This window comes from Cherax quadricarinatus, chromosome 5 (assembly GCF_038502225.1).
Source record: "Cherax quadricarinatus isolate ZL_2023a chromosome 5, ASM3850222v1, whole genome shotgun sequence".
NCBI lineage: Eukaryota > Metazoa > Arthropoda > Malacostraca > Decapoda > Parastacidae > Cherax > Cherax quadricarinatus.
The window spans coordinates 67,148,343-67,169,969 of record NC_091296.1 but is presented as its reverse complement, the minus strand read 5'-3'; the positions used below and the strand labels follow the sequence as shown (position 1 = coordinate 67,169,969).

The window sequence follows — 21,627 nt, the reverse complement described above, 5'->3', positions numbered from 1 at the left end:
GAGGGACCTCTCAACATCTGAGTTCTTACCTCTCCTACGTCTCACCTCTTGGGGCTATAAAAGCTCCATCCTGTCACTTCTTCTCCATATTGTTTCATACTATGGAACAATGCTCTTCTCCAGACTGAGGGACTGACCACCTCAAAACTTTAAGGGTGATGGACTGATTACATCGTCTTCAAGTATCTTCTGCTTCTATCAACCTTTCCTGTACTTGACTGAAGAAGCCTACTGTGTAGGCGAAACGTTTCACAATAAAGATACCTAACTGTTGCATATGTGTCTTACCTAACAACCTGTCGGTATTTTATACCATTTTAATGTTCAAAGTGTCTACATCTCGAAAGGGTCCGTGATAGATTCCCGGCACGGGTGAAACGTTGGGCATGTTTCCTTGTACCTGCTGCCCCCGCTCACCTTAGCAGTTAGTAGGACACACACACGCACATTCTCTCTATCGATATATGTTTTTGGCTACTAGTAAACAACATAACAAGCCAAGTGCCTATCAACAAGTGCCTCTGACACCTAGTAACAAACACAAACACAAAGGAATAACAGGGAAAGCACTACAGTGGATCTAGGCATACCCGACGGAAAGGAAACAACGAGTGAAGAAGTGTCGGATTGGGTGGATCTGACGAGTGAGGTTCCACTGGGATCATTACTAGGACTGCTGCTACTGCTTGCATATGTGACGGATGAGTTAGTCAGAAAGATATCTGTTCGCAGTATTGTGAATCTAATGAGGAAAATACAAGCAGACGTGAACCAGGAAAGGCTACAAATGAATCTGGACAGGCAACAGGTCTGGTCCGACAAGTGGCTACTGCAATTTAACCCTGGTAAGTGCAAAGTTATGAAGTTTGGGGAACGGCAAGGATGACCGTAGACGGAGTACAGGCTCGGGAGGTAAAAGCTGCAAACCTCACTCAAAGAGGTGAGGTGAGGCACTTCAACCAAATAACTGCTGCAGCTAACGCAAATCTAAGACCTGCTGTAAGACATCTAAGTAAGGAGTATTTCACGACACTATAAACCATGTACGTCAGGCCCATAATGGAGCATATACAGAACCAGTATGGAAACGGACAGGTGCCTCTCATACTATGAGAGAAGCTGTGGCTGGTGTCACCCACGCTACCCGACTCAGAAAACTTCTTATTTCTCCTGTTGCAACATTGCATAGATACCGATGACGCACTGAGAACTGTGAGCTGAAGATTTTCATCCCCTGTATATTAATGAGAGAGAGAGCGATTACTCACCGGATAGTTCCTTGCACCATGCTGTGTCCAAACCTGAAGGCTGCTGCGGAGAATTCATTGTTCATGTTAGGATTGATGCTGGGGTTGTAGTCGTTGCTGAAGCCTGATCTAAGTGTACTTAGACCGTAGGTTCTCATAAAGTCCTTTCCTGAAAGTAAGACGAATATTCATACTTATTTCTTCTCGCGGCTTGTTTGTGGTACACTGATAACATGAAACTGTGACAAAATACTCTGTGTATGAATGGCTCACCGTGTGGACATCGGTCGGTTAGCTTAATTATTCTGAACAAAATTAAGCAGGTAGACCAACACTACTCACCTATGATGATGGGGAGCCACTCGTTGAAAATAATGTGTTGTTCCTGGGCAACGATGATCCTGCGGGCCTCCTGGAAGACAGCTTCGTCCGACCACTGGGGGTTCAGTTTCTGAAGTTCTTCTGCTACACGGTTGTGTTGTCTCAACCACAGGGTGTGAATGGCGGTCAAGCCAGGCTGCTCGTTCACTCGTGAGTCACCTATAAATGGTGCAATGCTATTGTTTGGAATTTTATAATAAAGTATTGGTGATTAATTTCTTGTCCTATATTCTAGGCGATTAAAATGAAACTCAGTTTTGTGTATATGAGTGCAATCTGTTGATACAGTGCTGGTGCATCACTGTACAATGTACTAAGTTAATTTAATCGGAATAAGATTTTAAACTAAATTGTACGTCAACAGAAACACAGGTATGAAAACCGAGTTGTTTATGAGGTATTCCTAAAATTGATTTGAGTCCTTTTATTGACTGACTGGGTAAATAAATGCACTAGGAAGTAAAGCGTAAATAGTACCCACAATTTTTCATTAGTATTCTTTTTCTTTCGAAAATCAAATTAACATTTAGAACTTCATTTTCCTTGAGATGAGCATTGACTTCTGATTTTTTTACGAAGATGTTATGAATAAACTGCCACATATAGACATCTCAAAATAGAGTAATGGTGTTAATATCCTATGTATCCCATTATCATATTTTCTTCTTGTATCTTATATGTATGCCAGGTCACTAATTTTTTATGTTTTTGTAGTAAAATGTTGGAAAGACAGTGATGTGAATAACAGCAATAGGGAGGCGGGATACAGTATAATAATAATAATCACATTAATATTACAGTGTTATGAAGAAACAGTCTTCCGGAGTGGTTGAAAGGTTGTGTTGATAACTGCTGGAAAGAGTACAGAAATCTTTTCACTGATTCTGCATCTCACAATTAAAACGAAATTATTTATTCTCAAGGAGGAGAACAAGTGACGAACCTGCCATGAAACACAGAGCTCCACGTATCCGAGCCGCGCAATTTCTGCTCTGGTCGCTATTAATGGGTAGAAGGTTGTTACCAGAGATTTTCATGAGTCCGTTCCTTAATGCTCTTAAGTTGTGCATCTGGTCAGCAGTGGAGCCGTAAATGACAGACCCGTCTATCCAGTGTGTTATTTGGTTCAGCTGTGTCAAATACAAATATTGGATTAGTGTCAACATTGTGCATAAATGTTCATAAAAAAGTGAATTTCACTACCTTACGTTCTTTTGTATTATTATAGGTTAATTTTACGTTATTTACCACCAATAATAAAACTAGTATATTTATTGCAATTATTGTACACCTTTATAATATGTAGAAATGAAGTAATAGGATAATATTAACCATTTATGATATTTTTTATTCCATGTAGTTGAAATTACAAAGAAATAATATATGTATGTACAATACCCCGTCCATCTTTCTGTTTATTCATTTACAGTCGTCTATTACCACTTAAACCGAGTTTATATATTGTGGAACCCACAGCCTCGGAGAAGTGGATAAAAAGGCTTCAAGGAAGAATATTTGGATTTCTTCCTGAAGCCGTTTGAATATTCCACTTCCCCTACCACCCCATCTTTTAATATTTTTTTTTACCAATAGGAATATTTTATTACATAATATGGAACAGAAGATTTAAGAGATACATTGTTGATATAAAGGTGGCATATAAGGTACATGTTGTTACGTGTGTATCACCGATTATAAGGCGAAAATCTCATCCAGCTCCTCAGAGCTGGGGCGTATGCCCAAAATACAGCAGGCATTACCCCTTTGAACAGCCGCACTGAGCCGCTGGAACAGAAAACTAGCTGCCCTGGGATCCCTAGTTACCCTGATGAGTCTTTTTCCCAGCTCCTTAAGGAATTTAGATGCACTCTTTCCCATGAGCCAAGGGTCTCTGAGCCTATGGGAACAAACATATAGTGATGGGCAAGTTCTCCATATTTTCTAGACTTTTGGGTTGTGGTTGTGGGAGCCGCAGCAAGCAGCAACAAGGCTGCTCCTATATCTTGCCGTCCCCTGGGCCTATCCGAACTCCAGTGATGGCCAAATTTGCAAGTACTGCTGCAACAACATGCAAGTTAACTATAGTTACATAAAAACTGACGGTGACGACAACGAAATGGACTAAATATGACAGAAGAGGGACCGGCATTCAAGTACCAGACCTGCTACCAGACGTGAACCAGACACAAGACGTTTTCCACTAAATGAAATAACTGACCTCCATATCAACTGCACCAGTGTTTAACGGGAAGACAACATGGCAGAAATCCTGATCAACTAAATCTCCAAGGAAATGCCAGGTCTGTAGGACTTTTTTCGTCAGTGCCAAACAGTGGAAAGATTTGAGCCTTTAAACATGGCTGACCGGCATTCAAACAGCAGCTACTGCCAGACGTACAACTAGCGAAGTGAAACTCTCATCTTTACTGACGTTCATCTGTTGACAGTAGCATCATATCTGTACCACCATCATATCACCTGTACCAGTGCTAACGAGAGGGAAACACAGGAGACATCGTCAAATCAACAGTATAAAACTCCAAGGTATAGGACGGTTATCCCTCAGTGCCAGCCGTGAGAAAGAAGTGAATAGTTAAACAGTCAAGGTTAATGTTTTAGTAGCTGACCTATATTCAGCTGACCAGTGTACAGTGAGAGAATCATAGCAGAAAACGCCAAATATATCTATAAACTCAAAGAAAGTCAGGTGGTAGGTGGCGTTACTCCCCTAAGTGTTTTAAAAATGGCTGAGTCAGCAAAACAGGTCAGGCAGTCAACAACACCACACAATCCCCGATAAATGGAACTGAGGGGGATTTGGAAGGATAAAACCATGGATTAAACCTTTCTGATCTACCAGAATGGAAAGGAGTTAGAAGTTAATTGGGGAAGCCAGACTGTGAAGTGTGATGTGAAGGGGAGTGTGTTTGAAGGGGTTAATTGTAAGGGTTTTGTGAAGTTAAGGGAAAAGTGAGCAGTGAAGAGGTTTTTGAAGAGGAAATTTTACTAGTAATTCAGTGTGATTGCTAAAGCAGATACTAAGTGTACTAGGGACTGGAAAAGAGAAATAAATATTATTGTATATGAGTAAAAGAGCGAAGAGTGAAAATGGCAGGCATTAGAGGGGTACAGGCTGCCATAATTATATTTATATTTCTTCTTCAATTCCATGAAGAAAGAAATCAGTCATGGGGGTTGGAAAAGGTGAATGGAGTAACAGCGCCCTGGACAGTAAAAGCCCAACAGTTGCCATCCTACCAGAAAAGTAAACCTCACTATCGCCGCAAGGTATGGCAACACCGCATACCTAAACAAAAACAATGGCACACAGCTCTTATTGTAGCGCTCTTAAGTGGTGATATCCAAATTAATCCAGGACCTCAAACTATTGTGCAGAGGAAAAACAGACAGATAAATGACGGCAATAATGACGGTCTAGTAGCTAGGGATGATAACCTTAACTCCATAGGTAATGCATACATAGGTCAATGTGAGACAATACAGCCATTATTATCTCAAACACTACCAAACAGATGTATACACTGTACTAAAGTACGCATGAAAAACAGAAAAGGCACCTTATGTAAAATGTGTAAGGGGTGGGTGCATGATGGATGTATGTACAATTATAGCAACGGTGCCAGAATTCATTTTGTGTGTAACAAATGCACTTTGGCACAGTTACCCTTTAGCAGTGATGACATTGATTTACCTAATTTTAATACAAATGACCATATATTGCCATATATTGATGATTATGATTGTTTTATGAAAACAGGCCTTCACTTTATTCATGTCAATGCAAGATCACTTCTTCCTAAATTGGCAGAGATTAGGATTCTAGCTAACAAAATTAGGGCGGCAGTTATAACCATCTCTGAATCTTGGTTGGATGATACGGTGACTGACGACGAGGTCAAAATAGATGGTTACAATATAAAACGCTTAGATAGGAACAGAAAGGGTGGTGGAGTATGTGCCTATATTAGAAACGACTTAGCTTACAACCCAAGACCTGATTTAAATAACAATAAACTGGAGATTCTATGGTTTGAAGTGCTGCTTCCTAAGACCAAACCCATCTTAGTAGGAACTAGTTACCGCCCTCCTACCCAGGACCAGTTCTTAGAAGACTTTTCCAGAGTCTTGTCCGGAGTTGAAAACAATTGCGAGACAATAATACTGGGCGACTTCAATATCTGTTTTCAGCAGCAAAATAACGGGCTATGCAAAAGGTATAAGCAAATTCTAGGATTAAATAGTTACACTCAACTTATTAATACTCCAACCCGGATCACACAGTTCTCAGCCACCCTAATTGACCACATACTTTGTAACCGCTCTGAGAACATTAGTCAGTCAGGCGTCATTACCACAGGTCTTAGTGATCATTTCATCATTTACTGCACCAGGAAAATAACTAGGGATAGGATAGGCCTACACAGGACAATAAAAATGAGGTCAACTAGAAACTACAGTAAAGAAACACTGGTAAATAGGCTACACAATTGTGTCTGGACAGAGATAACAAGTTGCACGGACGTAAACGATGCCTGGGAAAAATTCAAAACAATGTTCACTACCATCCTTGATAATATTGCACCAGTTAAAGAGGTTAGGATTAAACGAAGAACTGAACCCTGGATGAATACTGAGATATTAGATAATATGAAATTCAGAGACCAGCTGCTAAAAAGATTTAAAGCAAACAGACAGGATATTGCAGCACTAAATGAATTCCAAAGGGTGAGGAACAGAGTACAGAGACTTATAAAAGGAGCAAAGGCAAAGCACTACTGCTCAAAAATTGAAGAGTATAAGCATAACCCCAGAAAGCTCTGGCATCAACTAAAACAGTTGGGGTATAGCCATAAGCCAGTAGATAGGTCTAACATAGTACTCACTATCGATAATGAGGTATGCCACGAAACATCTAAGGTGGCAAATTGCTTTAATTCATACTACACATCTGTTGCATCAACACTAGTAAGTAAACTACCAGCTGCATCAAATACCTTTAACACAGACTCTGATAAGTTTCAAACATACTATACCAATAAAGGGGTAACCCCAAACAGTTGTCAACTAGTAAGTGTATCTCATGACTTTATTCAAAAAGAACTAAGCAGGTTAAACCCAACTAAGAGCACAGGCCCTGATAACATCCCGTCTAAGTTCCTAAAAGATGGTGCTTCTGAACTGTCAATCCCTATTGCTCACATAATAAATCTATCAATCACCACTAATACAGTACCGGAGGGGTTCAAGGAGGCCAGAGTTACTCCTATCTTTAAGAAAAATAGTAGGTCTGATGTAAGCAACTATAGGCCTGTTAGTATACTCAGTATAATATCTAAAATTCTAGAGAGGGCGGTGTATTCTCAAGTAGTTAAGTACCTTAATGACAACAACATTCTCCATAGCTATCAATCGGGCTTTAGAAGATCCTACTCAACCGACACCTCCCTTATTAATCTGATGGATTACCTGAGAACTGAAATGTCAAAGGGGAACCTCATAGGCATGGTAACCTTAGACCTGCAAAAGGCCTTCGATACTGTCAACCACAATATATTATGTAATAAACTTCAAACTATCGGTATAGGTTCTGTAGACTGGTTTAAGTCCTACCTTAGCAATAGGAGACAAATAGTCAAAATCAACAAAACAGAATCAGAACCCCTGCTGATAACATGTGGAGTTCCCCAAGGTAGTATTCTGGGTCCCTTATTATTCTTATGTTATGTCAATGATATGCCTATCAGTGTCAAGTGCAAACTCCTACTGTATGCAGATGACAGTGCGCTGTTAGTGTCAGGTAAAGACCCACAAGATATTGCTAATGTTTTAACACTGGAACTGGAGTCCTGCAGCAAATGGTTAGTAGACAACAAACTATCATTACACCTAGGGAAAACTGAAGCCATTCTCTTTGGCACGAAACATAAACTGAGAAGGGTAAATAATTTTAATGTTCAATGTAATGGGGAGCCCATCACTTTGGTTTCATCAGTAAAATATTTGGGAATCCCCTTTGACCCAAGCATGTCAGGAGAATTGATAGGGAACAGTGTAGTAAAGAAAGCGAATGCCAGACTGAAGTTCCTGTATAGACAAGCACAGTGTCTACCTACTGAGGCTCGCAGGACTCTATGTCTAGCCCTTATACAATGCCATATGGATTACGCTTGCTCTTCTTGGTACTCTGCCTTGACAAAAAAACTGAAAGATAGACTGCAAATCACCCAGAACAAAATCGTAAGATTCATCCTGGGGCTGGGACCAAGAGAACATGTAGGCCAGGATGAATTACAGCAGTTGGATATGCTGAATGTTGAAGACAGAGTAAAACAACTGAAGCTAAATCACGTTTATAAAATTGCTCACAAGCAATGTCCAGAATATCTTGCCGTCAATTTTGTCAAGGCTGGGAACCAAAGCAATCATAGAACTAGGGGGAGAGAGCACAACTTTGTAGTACCCACAGTCAGTGGCCAGGCTTCAAACACCTTTTATTGTACAGCAATAAAGGAATGGAACAGACTACCCGCACATGTCAAAGCCAGTCATAGCGCGAACCAGTTCAAGAAGAGTGCCAAAAGGTGTCTGATGACTGTAGCTACAGAAAGGGAGGGGAATGATTTTCTATTTTTTAGCTAACATACGTGTAAATTTTACCTTATTCCTTGTAATGACACTCGTATTGTAGATAGTCTTAATGACCTTGGTGTCGCAGATAGTCTTTTTAGTAGGATAATAAGATGTTATCTTCATTGTAGAACAATAAAAAAATATTATAACCTTTATACTATAATAATAAGGTAAAAGGACCCCAATGGAAATAAGTCACTCTGTCTGACTTTTTTGGGTTATCCTAGGTTCTCTACACATATGCTGCTATGTATGATAATTCTATGTAACTGTATTTGTGTATACCTGAATAAACTTACTTACTTACTTACTTACTTACTTTCCCTCGGATTTACGGTACACAAGACCATGGTACCCGAATCGGTCTGCTGCTTCACTGCTACAAATGCACCTGTGTTCGGCGATAATAGGGGCGGCAAGTCGAAGGGCAACACCGATGCGGATGGTCTGTGGGTCGAGGCGTGTGCCAAGGCTGGAGTTGGGAACAGCCAACAGAAAGTCCCCAGCACGAGGGGCTCTCACTTCCAGGAGGCGGGCTCTATCCTTCCCTGACACACTCTGAAGCATTGTTGAGGCTATATTTTCCACTATTGGACCATCCCAGTGCGATTGTTTGTAGTTGTTGGGGGGAGCAGGTCTGGTTTCAGAGCCCGTTAGATTATCCCAGATCATTGCTCCGTCAATGAATTTTTGGTCCTGGACTCCAATCTTGTCCCTAAGATGTTCAGGGAGAATCGCTGCTACAAGCTCTCTGGATGCAATACACGAGGACAGAAAAGCAGGTAACGCAATCTGTGATGACTTGCGGACACCAATGCCTCCTAGTCTGACTGGAAGTGTAGCTTGGTTCCACTGCCCGTCTTCTAGAGTAAGGTTAAGTACTTTCGTAAAAATCTGCCTCAGAATACTGTCATATTCGTGCAGTATAGGGTTATCATATGAAGGTGCACATCTTAGGAAATATGTCAACCTGGGCAGACTCAAGCACTTTGTGAGAAAGTACAAGGCATCGTGGGTGTCCAGATTGCCTATTCGTTGTTCCATTCTCCTTAACTCTTCCAATTTCTTCCTGAGAATTGTCAATGGCATTGCTTCCCAGAGGTGCTCCTAGAAAGACACTATTTGTGGGGGCAATGACTGCTGCTCCTGGTAGTTTTGATCTCACTGCATTTATCACTTGTTGACTGACTGAGATGATTTCACATTTGGATGGATTCAGGATGAGACCCATTTCCTGTCCCCGTGTCATTACCTGTGTAAGGTCATGTAGGAGGGACTCTTTTGTACCTGCTAGTGTGCCATCATCTAGGAACCAGATGTTTAGCTCGCTGGTCAGTCTGACTGTGATTTCCCTAACTGCTATACAGAAGAGAAATGGTGCAAGAGGATCTCCTTGTTGGACACCCTCCGATGATGTGATTTCATGCTCTCCAAAGAGAAGCAGTGATTCCATGCTATACCCAGCTGAAACAAAAGGGAAGAGACCAGGGAAATGTTCTTGTACTGCTGCTAATACCACGTCTTTTTTCAGGAGATTGAACGCATTCTTGAAATCTAATTTTACCACTGCATTGTCCTCAGGCAGGTTGTTGATATACGCCCTTGTTGCATGAACCACTGCTTCACTTCCTTGAGAGACCCCAAAGCCAAGCTGGTTTGGTTGAAGCATCATGGCTGCCTGTGCACGAATACATCGGAAAGCAGCTTTGGATACGAGGCGGCGTAACGTGTTGCCTACTGCAATTGGCCGAATTCCTCCATCCTTCTTTTTAAGTGCACAAAGTGTTGCACCAAAAAAGAAAGGTCTAATTTCATCAGGAATCAGACCAGCCAAGGAATTGTTGACGAACCTTGTGATCTCTGAAAGCAGTGTCTCTGCAATTTCCCCAATAACTGGATTAACCATTTCCTTTAAATGCTGTGGCCTTATTCCAGTGTAACCCCCAGCAGAGCCAGATGGGAACGACATTATTGCTTTGTAAATGTCTGAGTCTTCCACAATCAATGGTTCCATAGTGGGGACAGAGGTGTTGGAACTGTTGGTGCCACTGGTTTCCCTGGCAGGGTGCTTTCCTCTAAGTGCTTCAGCCGTGTCAGCGTCCCTGGGAGCAACTGTATCTTCACTGGTAATAATTCTGATTGCCCATACTGTGTTGCCCTCTTCAATTTTCTTGCTCACCTGACTTTTTCACTGTCAGTAGAGTGAGTGGGGGTTCTGCCTCTCTCTTTTTTGTGTTGATAGGGAGAGGTGTGCACCCTCTTTTGACAACCCAACACTCGACGAATATGACGCACACCTGAGATTAACCTTTAAGAAGGCACTGAACCTGTCACTAGAGGACCTGCAATGGGATCAGGCAACTCTCCCAGTGCGACTGGGAGGTATAGGGGTGCGCAAAGCAACGCATGTAGCTTTACCTGCTTTTGTCTTCGTGTTTGGCTTCCAGTGCATTAGTCTAGAGAGACGTGGTAGGAGCTCAAGACCCCAGATTTACTGAAGCAGCGATGCGGTGGGACACCTTTGCAGACTCCTCCAGTAGACCAGCTCCTCCCAAAGAGCACAAACGGTCCCACTGGGACAAACTGATCATGGAAAAAATCGCCAACACAATGCTCACCAACGCTTCAGGCAAGGACATAGCTCGTCTCCTGGCGGTGAAGACGCAACACTCAGATTTCCTTCTAGCTATTCCCAATTTCTCCCTGGGCACTCGACTCAACCCACAGGCCATTTCGATTGGTATTGCTCTTCGCCTAGCCGCACCATCCTCACCGAACATAGGTGTATTTGCGGCAGGGCGACGGCTGATCAATTTGGACTTCATGGTCTCGTGTGTCACACAGCAGAAGGGAAGTATGCCAGACATGAGGAGGTCAATGACATCATAAAGAGAAGCCTCACCACAGCCCGTTGCCCAGCTCATCGGGAACTCCTAGTGCAGAGGTCTGACGGAAGTCAAAAGCGTTCTGATGGAGCCACTATGCTACCCTGGAAGGATGGAAAGCCGCCACATTGGCAGACACCTACTTGCCATACTCCGTAGCTGAAGGGGGTGGAGCTGCCAGTCACAGGGAGACCCGAAGACCCGCAAATATGCTGTAACTTCATCCCAATAGGGTCGGAGACCCTTGGAACATGGGGCAAGTGTGCTCTAAAGTTCCTCAAAGAGCTGGGTGATACTCATCATAGAAACCAAGGACCACAGGGCGACCAACTTCCTCTTTCTGGCTCAGTGTCGCGATCCAGAGAGGAAATGCCTGCAGCATTCTGGGCACGTGGCCCACTGCCAGGGAGCTGGACGAAGTATTCGAGATGTAGCTCTGAGTTATCTATGTTGTTTTACTTCATATTGTATTTTTGTCAATGTATTTTGTGAATGTATCTTGTTTTTAAATAAATCATATGTGGAATATATAAGAGATGGTAGGAGAAAAAATTCAAATAGCTTCAGGTAGAACCTTGAGTTTTCCCCTGAAGCAAGTTTATTCTTTTCTCTGAGGATAAGGATCCCAAGGACAGTTCTAGAGGTGGTACCTCCATATATATATATATATATATATATATATATATATATATATATATATATATATATATATATATATATATATATATATATATATATATATATATAGTCTGCACACAAACAAAACTTAATAGGTACTATCCTGGCCCTAAGATGCATCAGAAGACGTAAACTAAAATTCATTTAACGTAAATTTTCGGGAATAAAAATTTCACACATTTTTTTTAGCAGCTACACATCTGAATTTTACTTTCAGTCGCACCTTTTTTTTTTTTTTTTTTTTTTTTTTTTTTTTTTTTTTTTTTAACATTTGAATTTCCGCGACTTAAGTGTTTTGTAAGTTTTCCGAGTTATTCCAAGATGTTGGGAATGAGTTCAGCAACTTTGGCCATAAGGCTCCTGCTCATGCCTGTTATTCCAAAAATCTGATTATAACATGATAATAACAATATTATACTAATAATAATTTAGGAGCGACCTTTGGGCATATAATACATGCTGTAGAGTGGGTCATAAAGCATTCCTGTACCAAACAGTATGTAATATTTCAGTCAAATTAAGCCTCTGGTCTTGATAAATACATTAAATGGAGTCCAATAAACAAAATATAAATTTTTATATCTTATAATTTCTACTTAATAGAAAGTATGTAATCCACATGTGACTTTCAGGTGTATTCATAAATGGGATACAGAGAAGGGACGAATTTGTAATAGATTATGAAATTCTACATATAAATAGTCGTTGACGACATCAGTTAAGTTCGCGTTGAAACGTCACAAAATAAGAATTCCAGATATGACACAAAATACATTGAATGTAAATACTGTATGAGTGACACTACCAACCTGCTCGGCATAACCAAAGACACATTCTGATCCAGCGCCCACGGCGACCATACTCCTGACAAAGTTCATGCAGGTTCTGCCTTGGGGACCATAGAAGGCGTCACCAGTAAGATCAATGGGCATACATCTAGGATGACGCAGGGCCGCGGGTGCCAGTGTTCCGTTAGGGCAGCATTGAATTCCTTCTCCATTATCTGAGAGTATATAGCAGAATAATCAATTTCAGTATAAATAAAATAAATATTGAAAGATTCTCATATGTAAATATGCAAATAATTTGTTTTAATGTTTTATATAATGGAAGATATGCTTAACTTTCCCGAATTCTGTGGAAAGTCTCACTAAGCATTATGGACAAGATCACCTGTAAATATTTGGAAAATTCGTCTTACCCATAGTAGGGAAAGGAACATGAGCAAGTTCGTGGTCAATAAACTGTGCCCACACCATGAGGGACGAGGTGTGGATCTCGTCTGGCTTGTTCACGTCTAATAAAACATTACTGCTTATGTGACGCACACCGGGAAGAGGAGAACCATCAGCTGCTGTGGCTCTTGGCTCAAACACTCCTGTTGAGAAATATCTTTACAATTCACTGACTGGGAACTGTTAAGAGTACACATCAATCATATTCTTAAGAGTTTTTTTAATTATACTGCCCAGACTAAGGGTCGACAACCCAAATGAATTCTTTATGAACGAAGCCCAAAATTTGGACATCCCAAAAATCTCGGATATTATCCTAACTCCACAAGGCTTTGACGAGGCAATAAATGACATGCCCATGTACTCTGCCCCAGGCCCAGACTCATGGAACTCCGTGTTCATCAAGAACTGCAAGAAGCCCCTATCACGTGCCTTCAGCATTTTATGGAGAGGGAGCATGGATACAGGAGTCAACCCACACACACTAAAAACAACAGTCATAGCCCCACTCCATAAAGTTGCAGTAAAGCAATTGCAAAGAACTACAGACCGATAGCATTAACATCCCATATCATAAAAATCTTTGAGAGGGTTCTGAGAAGCAAGATCACCAACCACCTAGATACCCATCAGTTACACAACCCAGGGCAACACGGGTTTAGAGCAGGTCGCTCCTGCCTGTCTCAGCTACCGGACCACTATGACAAGGTCCTGGATGCTGTGGAGGATAAAGAAAATACAGATGTAGTATACACAGACTTTGCAAAAACTTTCGACAAGTGTAACCATGGTGTAATAGCACACAAAATGCGAGATAAAGGAATAACAGGAAAAGTTGGTAGATGGATCTATAACTTCCTGAGAAATAGAACACAAAGAGTAATAGTAAACAGAGTAAAGTCCCAGACAGCCATGGTGAAACGCTCTGTTCCACAGGACACAGTACTCGCTCCCATTCTACTCCTCATCCTCATTTCTGACAGAGATGTAAGTCATAACTCCGTGTCTTCCTTTGTGGATGACACCCGGATTACCATGGCAGTGACCTCCATCGAAGACACCGCGAGTCTCCAAGCGGACATCAACCAAATCTTCGAATGGGCCACCCAAAACAATATGAAGTTCAACGAGGATAAATTTCAACTACTCAGATATGGGAAACTTGAGGAAATTAAAAATGTATCAGGGTACAAGACAAATTCTAACCATACAATAGAGCGGAAAAGTAATGTGAAGGACCTGGGAGTGATAATGTCAGAGGACCTCGCCTTCAAGGCCCACAACAATGTATTTACCTCGTCTGTTAGGAAAATGGCAGGATGGATAATGAGAACCTTCAGAACTAGGGACGCCAAGCCCATGATGATTCTCTTCAAATCGCTTGTGCTCTCTAGGCTGGAATACTGTTGTACACTAACAGCCCCCTTCAAGGCTGGCGACATTGCAGACCTGGAGAGTGTACAAAGAACTTTCACGGCACATATAAGCACGATAAGGCACCTAAATTACCGGGAACGGTTGAAGGTCTTTGACCTGTATTCCCTCGAACGCAGGCGAGAGAGATACATGATAATATATACTTGGAAGGTCCTGGAGGGATTGGTACCAAACCTGCACACGAAAATCACTCCCTATGAAAGCAAAAGACTCGGCAGGAGATGCAACATTCTCTCGATGAAAAGCAGGGGCACAACGAGTACATTGAGAGACAACACAATATGTGTCCGGGGCCCAAGACTGTTCAACTGCCTCCCATCCTACATAAGGGGGATTACCAATAGACCCCTGGCTGTCTTTAAGAAGGCACTGGACAGGCACCTAAAGTCAGTACCTGACCAACCGGGCTGTGGTTCGTACGCTAGCCTGCGTGCGGCCAGTAGTAACAGCCTGGTTGATCAGACCCTGATTCACCGTCAGGCCTGGTCTCAGACCGAGCCGCGGGGCTCGGTCTGAGACCAGGTCCTCTCCAGGTAAACTCCAAGTAAACTAATATGCAAAACAACCATGGTGGAAAAAAAATAATGAAATTCCAAGCGAATTCGTGATTTCTCACATTATCAAAAAAAATAGTAAAATAATGTGACCTCAGGCTTGACCCAACACGCTGAGCGTGGAAGCGTAGTGAAGAACTGGTCAGGTCACATGTCAAGTAAAATTTATGAGGGACATGTTAAGCATGATTTAAATTCCTCAAAAATTATATTTATTATAAATGGTTTTAATCAAATAACCTGAACTGATATTCATATTGAAATCAATGATATTTTTCATAAAACTTGATTCGATTATATTTCGCTAAATCATAGAATCTGCTTAATACAATTGTTTCGGCATTTTGAAAATCAACATTGCATGTAATGTTCTTTTTTCTTTTAATTTTATTGAGTTAACAGGTAAGCCAGCAGAAAGATTTGATCAAATGGCTAAAAGATCCATCAAGCGGTTCATCATATAACTACGACTACATCAGAAGAAATTTGCCTCTGTTCCTGACAAACGACCCCTCAAAGGGGTCGTTTCCAGTATCAAAGCCTTGATGCTGGAAACTGGTGTTGGTACCCTCAGTTTCTTTTCTTCAAACTTCATTACCATCTGCACCTTAGGGCTTAAAGTTTCCCCAATGAACAAACAATTCAGAAAAGAAAATTCTATCGTTTATATAAAACCGAATATTATCAGCAACAAATAAGGACGATAACTGTACTGTGATACAATACTGACCATCTTCATAAGTTGGTGGTAAGATCCTCTGGTTGGGTGTGTTGCTCATGCCCCAGGATGGCTTAGCGAGGTTGTTGCAAGATCCATCAGCTGTGCGGTACTTGGAGTTGGTAGCGGTACAGGTGGGAACTTGTGGGCACAAACTTTCAAGACTTGTACCACTGACCGGCAAGTTGTGCAGACCGAATGATCCTTGTCTTGGTGATAAACTAAACCTGATAATGTAAACCAATGATAAACATTCATAAGTAGGTAGTAATTTATCTAATTGGTAAATATAATTAAATCAATTAGTCGGCACGACATATATATATATATATATATATATATATATATATATATATATATATATATATATATATATATATATATATATATATATATATATATATATATATATATATATATATATATATATATATATATATATATATATTTATATATATATATTTATATATATATATATTTATATATATATATATTTATATATATCCTCCATGGGGAAATGGAACAGAATTCGTCCTCCGTAAGCCATGCGTGTTGTAAGAGGCAACTAAAATGCCTGGAGCAAGGGGCTAATAACCTCTTCTCCTGTATATATTACTAAATGCAAAAGGAGAAACTTTCGTTTTTCCTTTTGGGCCACCCCGCCTCGGTGGGATACAGCCGGTGTGTTGAAAGAAAGAAAGTATATATATATATATATATATATATATATATATATATATATATATATATATATATATATATATATATATATATATATATATATATATATATATATATATAATATATATATATATATATATATAATATATATATATATAATATATATATTATATATATATATAATATATATTATATATATATATATATATTATATATATATATATATAATATATATATATATATATATATATATATATATATATATATATATATATATATATATATAATGTCGTGTCGAATATGTAAAACTGGTTAATTAGCAAGCATTCATTTAAAATTAAGTCTTTCTAAAATTTTCTCTTATACGTTTAAAGATATATTTTTTTCATTTATGTTAAAATAAAAATTAATAATTTTGTACCAAAAGAACCTTAGAAAACTTACCTAACCTTATTATAACAAGCGCAGTTTAATTTGGCCTAATCAAACTAAATTTATTTTAGATAAGTTTACAATAATTTAATAATAAACAAACACAATGAAATATATTTTTATTCGTTACGTCAGAATGATTTTTAAGAAATTATTACATACACAAATCTTCTCTTGCCTTATTCGGCAATAAGAGTGTTGCTATTTAAGCCAAAATCGCAAGTTTTACCTACTCGGTACGACACATGTATGTCGTGGTGATTAAGCCGCATCGCGCAGTTTGGCCTTTAAAGCAAGGCCGTCTTTTGCCGAATTAGCAGAGGGAAAATTTATTTTCGGCATAACTCTGCTAAATTCAGTCTAAGCATAAGATAAGATTTCGTTCGGATTTTTAATCCCAGAGGGTTAGCCACCCAGGATAACACAAGAAAGTCAGTGTGTCATCGAGAACTGTCTCTCTTATTTCCATTGGGGTCCTCAATCTTGTCCCCCAGGATGCGGCCCACACCAATCAACTAACACCCAGGTACCTATTTGCTGCTAGGTGAACAGGACAACAGGTGTAAGGAAACGCGTCGAAATGTTTCCACCCTGTCGGGAATCGAACCCGGGTCCTCCGTGTGTGAAGCGAGAGCTTTTCCAGCCAGGCCACGGGGTCACCGCAAATATATTTTTAATAAATTGACCTATGATATATACAGCAGAATTTACCTAAAAAAACTGGGGTAGTTTATGGAAGGTTAGGGAACATTTTTATGTTAGTTTTTTCCAAGAACAAAAATCTTTCTATGATTGTCTATATAAAAAAATATCTATCATTCCGTAAGAAAATTTTTTTGGAAAATAATTTTTAAGGGCGTTCGGCCTACTCGGCAATTTCGGCTTATTAGGTACGACATACATGGCTTAGAAAAATTATTCAGTTTCCATATTTCTACAAAAAAAAAAAAAATGTTTACATTACTGAATGTTTACAGCGGTTTTTTCTACATACACATGTACTAGTTTGCTAGAAGCTGTGATAATAGCCATGGCGTTGCGGTCCATCTCCTTTGCTTCTTTGTTGATTGTGAAGACTAGAAGATGTTGACCAGCGGGTGAGTCCCTGGGCAGGATGACAGCGTTCCTGTGTTGGGTGGACAGGGAATACTGAGTGTATGGTTCCTGTGTTGGGTGGACAGGGAATACTGAGTGTATGGTTCCTGTGTTGGGTGGACAGGGAACACTGAGTGTATGGTTCCTGTGTTGGGTGGACAGGGAATACTGAGTGTATGGTTCCTGTGTTGGGTGGACAGGGAACACAGTGTATCGTTCCTGTGCTGGGTGAACAGGGACACCGAGTGTATGGTTCCTGTGATGGGTGGACAGGGAACACTGTGAGTGTATGGTTCTTGTATCGGGTGGACAGGGAACACTGAGTGTATGGTTCTTGTGTCGGGTGGACAGGGAACACTGAGTGTATGGTTCCTGTGTTGGGTGGACAGGGAACACTGAGTGTATGGTTCCTGTGTTGGGTGGACAGGGAACACTGAGTGTATGGTTCCTGTGTTGGGTGGACAGGGAACACTGAGTGTATGGTTTCTGTGTTGGGTGGACAGGGAACACTGAGTGTATGGTTCCTGTGTTGGGTGGACAGGGAATACTGAGTGTATGGTTCCTGTGTTGGGTGGACAGGGAACACTGAGTGTATGGTTCCTGTGTTGGGTGGACAGGGAACACTGAGTGTATGGTTCCTGTGTTGGGTGGACAGGGAACACTGAGTGTATGGTTCCTGTGTTGGGTGGACAGGGAACACTGAGTGTATGGTTCCTGTGTTGGATGGACAGGGAACACTGAGTGTATGGTTCCTGTGTTGGGTGGACAGGGAACACTGAGTGTATGGTTCCTGTGTTGGGTGGACAGGGAACACTGAGTGTATGGTTCCTGTGTTGGGTGGACAGGGAATACTGAGTGTATGGTTCCTGTGTTGGGTGGACAGGGAACACAGTGTATCGTTCCTGTGCTGGGTGAACAGGGACACTGAGTGTATGGTTCCTGTGATGGGTGGACAGGGAACACTGTGAGTGTATGGTTCTTGTATCGGGTGGACAGGGAACACTGAGTGTATGGTTCTTGTGTCGGGTGGACAGGGAACACTGAGTGTATGGTTCCTGTGTTGGGTGGACAGGGAACACTGAGTGTATGGTTCCTGTGTTGGGTGGACAGGGAACACTGAGTGTATGGTTCCTGTGTTGGGTGGACAGGGAACACTGAGTGTATGGTTCTTGTGTCGGGTGGACAGGGAACACTGAGTGTATGTTTCCTGTGTTGGGTGGACAGGGAACATTGTGGGTGTATGATTCCTGTGTTGGGTGGACAGAGAACACTGTGAGTGTATGGTTCCTGTGTCGGGTGGACAGGGAACACTGTGAGTGTATGGTTTCTGTCTTGGGTGGACAGGGAACATTGAGTGTATGGTTCCTGTGTTGGGTGGACAGGGAACACAGTGTATGGTTCCTGCGTAGGGTGGACAGGGAACACTGTGAGTGTATGATTCTTGGGAAGCACTAGCTTAGCTGTGTCGCCTTAACGACTGGTTTATTGTATACTTCTTACTGATCCTGTGAACGACAGAAAAATTATTTCAGAGGTGTCAGTGGGTATGTATCAGTTCCCACCGGACAGTTACATCACGAAAAAGCATTTTACAATCAATTAACACAGTACAATTTCTACATATAGCTACTGAACACAATACATTATGAAGTTACAATATCAAAAACATTTGAGTATTATTACCATTAAAAACATCAGCCGTTATTGGGTTGAAGTCTCTTCAAAAACAATTCATTCATCTAGTCGACGCAAAATGTTTATACATTTTTAAGTTGTCAGATATCTTGGCATGAAAATATCCTGTAAGACTGCATGTTTGGATACTTAAGATAGTATGTCCTGGTATGTGTCCCTGTCTCTGTCCACACATTGTATTTGATGTCATCGGCATCTCTGTACAAACAGCACTGCCAGAGATACTTACAGCCTAGCCTGAGTCTAGCAGTAAAATCATCGTACAATCTGTTGACTTTGTTGCTTCCTCCATGGATATGCTTAACTTGACATATTTCATTGTGATGGACAATTGATCCGTTAGTTTCTATGTACGCTACTTTACTTTTTCTTCAAGCACATTTACTAGTTATTTTCTGACAAAATTTTTAAACGTCTATTTGAGAAATCAAAATTAAATTATATTCAACCTTCTCTTTATTTAATGTTTGTTTAGCTATATTGCACCTCCCGGAGGCTTGTTGGAAAAGGAATCTACAAAAACTTATTATTAATAAGCTTGGTTTTAAAGTTATTTTACCACTGTCATCCAAATTATGTGAGACTAAAATCAACTCCCTCCATGACTCTGTCTATCAGTCTGTGTCAGTCTATGTCTGTCTGTCTGTCTGTCTCACTGCTGCAAGTTTCTTACTCGATAAGGTTCTCCTCCACCTGATTAACAATGCTGGAACGGTTGAGTCCAGCATTTAAAGACTGCGCCATCTTGCTGGAGTCCAGCGACGGTAGACTGGCACTGACACTTGCAGGAGAGAAAATTCCCCTGGTGGTGACACGTGTGGTTGTAGAACCTGTAAACACATTATCATAACTATCTGAAAAAACTGCAGTCATATTAACGTTAGTAATGAGAAGTTTAAAAAGCTTAACATAAGTAATTATATCATTCGATGGAAACATTTAATATATATATATATATATATATATATATATATATATATATATATATATATATATATATATATATATATATATATATATATATATATATATATATATATATATATATATATATATACACACATGCATATATTGAAATTCCAAGCGCCTGTAGATTACTGCATCTCAGTTGTCCAATACTTACACATTAATTTAAATGTCACGCTAATTCAGTCAGTAGGATCTGTCTTGATTTTTTTTTTTAATTCAGTTTAAAGATTTCGTTGACCATGCTAGTTACTAACCTAACATCGATGTGACTTCACTTTCACTCTGCGAGTCTTCGTGGCTTCTCTACGCTGATATCATCACTCTTACTTGACTGAATTGGTTTTAAATTCACTTATATGGTATTCGAGTCTGGGAATAACTGGAAAAGTGGGCAGATAGATCTTCAACTTTCTGACCAATAGAAAACAAAGAGTGATGGTAAGCGGGGTTAAGTCGGAGGCCGCTGTCTCTCCGATATTGATGTAGACATTTAAAAGAAACGATGTTAAACCATTTAATATATTAAGGAGACTTTTTTAAATCCAAAAAATATCCCTGGATGATTAAACATCTCAATACATGCCATAATTCCGCTTTCTTTTCTTACATAGTTGCTTGTAGACAACTTGCTACTTGTCTCGTAAACACAGCCCACAAACGATCCTTTCGGAGATCATTGTTCCCTGACTGTTACTTCCAACAGAGGTGCCTTGATGCCAGTGACGGGCTCTTGATCCAAAGAATTGGACTAATATGATCGAATCGGATTGCTTTCCATTCTACCAGCGCTGCGTGACCCCTACGGATATAGCGCTACCCCCATAAATGTAATACCATTAATAATAATAATAATAATAATAATAATAATAATAATAATAATAATAATAATAATAATAATAATAATAATAATAATAATAAATGTCCGTGACTACTGTGTGCTAAACAGACACAAATTCAGCTAAAGTCGTT

General features: G+C 40.3%; 1 protein-coding gene across 2 annotated transcripts in view; it reads right to left on the bottom strand.

Moving 5' to 3' along the window:
* The window catches only part of LOC128685007 (salivary peroxidase/catechol oxidase-like), a 49,749-nt gene that overhangs the window by 5,897 nt on the left and 22,225 nt on the right, over nucleotides 1–21,627 (bottom strand). For both annotated transcript variants that reach the window (XM_070103631.1, XM_070103639.1), the window contains exons 5-12: nucleotides 20,363–20,519; nucleotides 17,894–18,025; nucleotides 15,799–16,013; nucleotides 13,044–13,220; nucleotides 12,652–12,845; nucleotides 2,572–2,758; nucleotides 1,590–1,787; nucleotides 1,269–1,416 (exon numbers count right to left, since the gene is read on the bottom strand). In XM_070103631.1, coding sequence (XP_069959732.1) covers nucleotides 1,269–1,416; nucleotides 1,590–1,787; nucleotides 2,572–2,758; nucleotides 12,652–12,845; nucleotides 13,044–13,220; nucleotides 15,799–16,013; nucleotides 17,894–18,025; nucleotides 20,363–20,519 — 1,408 coding nt within the window. The remainder of the gene's footprint in view (nucleotides 1–1,268; nucleotides 1,417–1,589; nucleotides 1,788–2,571; nucleotides 2,759–12,651; nucleotides 12,846–13,043; nucleotides 13,221–15,798; nucleotides 16,014–17,893; nucleotides 18,026–20,362; nucleotides 20,520–21,627) is intronic.